The sequence below is a fragment of the Hydra vulgaris genome, chromosome 12 (genome assembly GCF_038396675.1).
Source record: "Hydra vulgaris chromosome 12, alternate assembly HydraT2T_AEP".
In the NCBI taxonomy this organism is placed as follows: Eukaryota; Metazoa; Cnidaria; class Hydrozoa; order Anthoathecata; family Hydridae; genus Hydra; species Hydra vulgaris.
This window is the reverse complement of record NC_088931.1, coordinates 63,519,859-63,526,196: the sequence shown is the minus strand read 5'-3', so window position 1 is coordinate 63,526,196 and position 6,338 is coordinate 63,519,859. Positions and strand designations below refer to the sequence as shown.

Here is a 6,338-nt window from a genome sequence, read left to right as displayed (position 1 = left end):
CACATTGTATCAGCGTTATCTTTAAAAACGTTTAAACTGCTTCTAGACAATCATCTAAAAAATGAATGGCTTCTCTACGACTAATCCACATTTTATTTTCTATTAGTTATAGATTTATAGTTATAGATTAGTTATAACTCTGTAATTGTCAAGTATTATATAATTAGGTTGACAGGCAGTTTATGCCTACACAATTTATTGTAAAACCTTAATTTAATTTCATTTAATAAATTTAATACATAGTTTATTTATAAAAGTACAAAAAATCAAAATATCGATGTAAAAAAAATCTAAGTTTACATGGTCAATTTTTTTTTCAAAGATAGAGTTGGCATAGCAACATATTTATTGCGGCTCTCCGGCCACGTCATTATTTAATGCGGCTCTCGCGTCTAAAATTCTGGCCAGCCCTGGTATAGACGATTAATAAACAAACATTGTTTTAATGTTCTTAACATTGCATTTAAAAAAAATGCCTATTGAAAACTTTATGCTAGTATTATTGGTTGTATTTGTAAATTTGATAATTTGTGCAAAACGTTATGAGCCTTCATGGGCATCTTTAGATGAACATGTTGCACCATCTTGGTATGATGAGGGAAAAATTGGAATATTTATGCATTGGGGATTATATTCTGTTCCAAGCTTTGGAACACCAACCGCTGGTAGTGAGTGGTTGTGGAACAGGTGGTATAGTAAGTTAAAAAAGAATCTTTTATTATGTTTTCAAAATTTAATTTAGTCTTTTTTATAAATCTATAAAATCTATATTTTTTAGCAGTTTCGGTAAAATTGCAAAATAGTTGCAAAGTTGATCCATAATTGACATATAAATGATTTAAAAATGCTACATTAAGATATTCAAATTGCTCCATAGTACTTAAAGAAATTTCATCATTGTCTAGTAATCATAACTAAATTGTATGTTTCCTAAGGTCATCATTTTGAGCATGGTATAATTTATTATGGTATTATTTAATATTTTTAATAAAATATTGGTAATCTTTTTTAATTAAAAGCTTTTTATTTAACTTATTTTTATGTATTATAAAATATATAAAGTGTATTTTTATGTAATATATGAATATATTACATAAAGACATTTTAAGTTAAATAAAAAGCTTTCAATTAAAAAGATTACCAATTTTTTTATTTGAAAAAATCAAACAATACCAAAATAAATCATACCATACTCAAAACCAAGACACAATATAACTTGCTAATTCTAAGTATACATTCTACTAATTTTATTATTTGATTTCATTTATACTTGTATACATTATGCATTTAAAGTTTTAATTTTTAGATTTATATGTATGTAGTTTTAGCACAGAATTACTGACTTATTTTCTTGATGAAAACTGTTTATTTTAGCCTGCATTAAAATTGTAACTAATCTATAGATTGCTTAAGTAGTTAATTATATTTAAGTTGTATATATATTTTCAAAGTGTTCTATAATTTATTATGTTATGTTATTATTTTTCGTTTGTTTATGTTTTCTAAAATATATAGTTATGCCAAAAGTACTAGATATTGCTACTATGTCTACTATTTACTATGAGCGAAACTTATTTACGTCACTAATAAGTTTTGCTCATATTTCTAGAAACTGCTGCTAAAGTTTTTTTTATTTGTTTTAACATTTTTGAGGCAGCTAATACATAATAGAAAGTAAATGTCTATGATTCAGCCTATTAAAGCTAAAGAAGAAAACATCCACAAATTAAATAGATCAGAGTGGGAAGTTATGTTAGAATTTAAGATGTAACTGTTCATTAATGTTAATTATACTAGGGTTGAAGTTGAATTTTTATATAAAAGCTTGGTCATGGTAGGAATTAGTTTGGCTTTGTTATCATTATTTATTTTATTTAGTTAAAAAAAAGTTGTATTTTAAATTTCATGTAAAAAATAAAGGGGTTAAAGTAGAATAGTTAATCAAGTGGAACAGTGTTAAAAAGTTTAAATTGTTTGTTCAAAGGTATGCGTAATAGCCCATTTGGGTGTGGAATCATTCTTTCAAATTTTTGCTGTAGGTGTATTTTTGTTAAGTGCACTTTTGTTGTATTTCAAGTCCCCGCTTAATGACTAATACTACTTCTGTTCACAGAAAAAATTAAAATGAGCTAATTTCTGGTGTTCAAACAGAAATGTAATAGCATAAACAAGAAATACGATGTTTATGCAATTTTTTTAGTAAATTTACAATTCATTGATGAATGTTAATTTAGTTAAGAAAAGTCAAAAACATTATTTTTATCAACTTGTTGCTCTCATGTTTTGGGGCAGAGGCGTCTCAAATATTAGGGCTTTTTTTGTTCCAAGGGTTTAATCATCACAATTTTTTGAAAAGCATCTTTGACATAAATTTAAACATATAAATGTTTAGAGTTTTCTCCATGTCTAGTCAGCTAGCTCATACAAAAAGTTAGCTATATTAAACACAAAAAATGCAAATTTTCTTAAATAAAATCTTAGCAAATTGTTTTATTTTATTGCAAGTTCTTTTAAATCATTCATAAATTATGCCAATTTAAATTTAATTGTAAGCAAAAAAGAAAATGTTTTTCTTCACAGAGTCATAAATTTTAGCAAAGATTAAAGCAGCTGTTTAACTTCAATAAAAATCAGTGTGCAAAGTGAAATGATATACTATTTTAAAGAGATAAATTAGGTGTTACATAATTTATGGACAAACCCATTGTAAAAAGAAAAAACACTCAAAAACAAGGTGGAACGGTTGCAAAGAAAAATCGAGCGAAGCGGAACAACTTCTCGATTTGTCGGCTAAGGAGGAACTGCATTCCCCTACAATTTCCCCTACTTTAACCCCTGATTAAATATCTATTAATGACTTAAGTTAAATTTCAATCGCTTATTATTATTGTCATTATTATAATTATAATGATAATAACAATAGTAATAACAATAATTATTTTTATATATTATTATATTATATTATTATATATATATATATATATATATATATATATATATATATATATATATATATATATATATATATATATATATATTATATTATATTACAGAGATTTTGAGTGTTCATGAAGGCAAAAACTCTAAGCAACCAGTTATAAAACGGAGAAAAGTAAATGGTGTTCTAATCCTTCCATTTGGGCTCCGTTTATTAACCGTTTATTTTTTAAATAATGGTTGCTGAGTAATTTTTTAAATTTAATTACAATACGAAAAGTTCAAAGAGTTCGTATCTACTTTACACTCAGTTTCATTTTTTTAATTTTATGTTTATGCCTTTCAACTCTTATGGATTACACATTTTTTCATAGCTCTATTTTCTTTGATTTTTTCAAAAGGATCCAAATATTAAAACAGAGTAATTTAATTGTGACACATTTCAAATCGCAATCTTTATTGCACCGTGTGTAAAGTGGAGGTTTATTTTCTTAGTGTTTAAACTATATATTAACTCCAATATGAGTTATGTTACTGTGTACCTTGTACTGTGTTCTTTCAGAAAATTATTCAATTATACTAATTATACTAATTATTCAAAAAATATTTTAAAATTAACTTTTTAAATAAACTTTTATTAGGCTTAGATGAAACTTTCTTAGGGTAAAGGAGCAAGTTAAGGGGTTGGGTTAAAGAAGAGGGTTGATGAACTTTTCTTAGGCTAAAATGAACATTTCTTTTTTTAAATGAACTTTTCTTAGGCTAAAACAAAAAAACTTTTAAAATGAACTTTTCTTAGGCTAAAATGAATCTTTAGTAGAAAACATACAAAAAATGTTATTCAACTTTTTAATTATAATATTTAAATATTCTCTAAAAACCAAAAAAAAAATTAACAATAGTTCAAAAACATCTAAAAGTAACTCTTAAATCTGTTGTTGGCAGGAAAGGCGTGCGATCGTACTCTATTCCTGACCACATATTTATTATTTTTTGCAACAACTTAACCACAGCATTTTAGATTTTTAAAAACGTTTAAAAATTGTATGCTATAAAAGACATTAAAATTATCGAAAGATATATTGTTAAAAAGTATATTTTTTATGATGAGTATAAATGTTTTTAAAACAATTTGAAAAATTAATTTTATAAACAACAACGAAATCAATTTTTTTCATAAACTTTTATGATGAATCCATAAATTTAATAGGCAAAAATATAACAAAGTTATTTTTTTTCTTTTTGTTATACTAAACTTTCTAATAAAATTTTTTTACACTTAAATACTTGTAAATAAAGTTTTAAAATGTTATTAAAAAAAATTATCATAGAATATTAAATAAAACTTCTATTTATTTTAAAAGTTTTTTTTTAATGATGAATTTTTTTAAACAATTTGTATTCTTAATTTTATAAACAACAACAACAACGAATGCGTTTCAATAAATTTTTTTTAAAAATACTCTTTGATAAATTCAATAAAAATTTTTATTAAATGATAATTAGATGTAAGTTTTTTATTTGTTAAGAAGAGTTCACCTAATATTATAAAAACATTAAAAAATATCGAAGTTTTATAGTTTGTCGCTTTGGTTTGAAAAATCAGAAACTTGTCAAACCAATGCGATAAGTTATTCAAACTTAACGTAATTGCAAAATATAGTTAAAAATAATTTTCTATTAGAGTTTTATTTTTTCAGATTTATATTAGTTGATTTTTTTTTAGAAGTATATAAGTTTTAATTTTTTTTTGAATTTCTCTTATGTTAAGATTTCTTTCTTTTTTATATAGTATATAGACCTGCTCTTGCAGCCAACCTCCAACCATTATCACATCATTGTAATGTTGCTTCTTTTTCTCTTTTCTACAAATACTTTAATGGGCACTGCTCTAAAGAGTTAGCATCTCTTGTGCCATCTGCTAAAATTCATTATCGTGTTACTTGTTATTCAATTAAGTCTCATCCTTTTACTGTGACTGTTTCTAAATGCTCCAAAAACTCGTATTTATCTAATTTTTTTTTCCTCAAACATCAGTTCTTTGGAATTTGCTTCCTTCTCTCTTTCCTGATTCATATAATTTGTAATCTTTCAAGTCATCTGCCGACCTGATGCCAACCTCTGAAAAATTGAGATTAGCAAATTATTGCTGACCTTATTTTTTCATAATTCTGAGGGTTGTATATGCAGTGCATGCATTATAATCAAATGCAAAATACATTTCATTTTATAATAACATTTATTTTTAAATGTAACAAGTTTATAAATAATATACATAAGTTTTTTAACAATTAAGGGATAAATCATATAAATTTGATGTAGTATATATTATAGCTTATTTGTTAAAAAAGTAAACTTATTTGTTTATGCTTGTTTTGATTGGATACCATTTTTTAATTAATAGAAATTTCCTCTGATAGCAGTTTTAACAATAGAGTAGAGCAGGGTTAGATTTTGGCATTAACAGCCTTTCGATAACTAATTTTACTCCTGCCATTAACCTAATGTGACATAAGAATACAATTTTATTTTATTGCTGGCATTTAAAACTAGTACTTTACTTTTAATCAGCCAATAGCTTATTGTTAGGTTTAACAGAGAGATGTGAATACAGCTGCAGAGCAGTAATAAATTTGTAAAAACACTTATCTAATTTTTTTCTTTAACAGCTTATTTCACCATCAGTAGGTTTATCAGGAAGCTTGCTGATGAACTTACTGACGGTAAAACAAATTATATATATATATTTTATATATATATATATATATATATATATATATATATATATATATATATATATATATATATATATATATATGTATATATATATATGTATATATATATATGTATATATATATATATATATATATATATATATATATATATATATATATATATATATATATATATAAAAGATGACATCTTGTATGAGAGTATATTATATATTATTTTAAAACATCAAGTAATACAGTTTCTCTTAATACAAATAATATTATTATATAAGAAATTTTCGCTGGGTTATAGATACCAGCATCATCAGCTTGTAAAATATTACAATAATTTTTAATCGTTATTGTTTATATAAAATTGTTACTATTGACATCAGCGGTTGAATGGCTTCTTTTGATTTTTAAATTTAAAAAATGGCGTCCAAAACATAGTTTTTACATATTGGCCTTCATCAAGGTTAATTCCACTGTTTCACGCAGAGCACATGTTGTTTTGTATTTCTAGTGCCTCTCTAATTTTTCTTTCAAACTTTTTATTTTCTACCTTTCTTGTTTTTTCCCAAATAATATTTTCTTTGCAAAAGGTTTTATGAAATGCTTTGCTTGTTTGATGTTAGGAAATCTTGCATGACTATCGTCAACGTATCTTAAAAATGATTTTAGATTAAGTGC

At 24.4% G+C, this 6,338-nt stretch overlaps 1 protein-coding gene across 1 annotated transcript in view; it reads left to right on the top strand.

Annotated features, from left to right (window-relative positions):
* The first annotated feature begins 268 nt into the window (after positions 1-268).
* LOC100206549 (alpha-L-fucosidase) overlaps positions 269-6,338 on the top strand; it is a 35,545-nt gene continuing 29,475 nt past the window's right edge. The window contains exon 1 of the mRNA XM_065814065.1: positions 269-695. Coding sequence (XP_065670137.1) covers positions 446-695 — 250 coding nt within the window. The 5' untranslated portion in view covers positions 269-445. The remainder of the gene's footprint in view (positions 696-6,338) is intronic.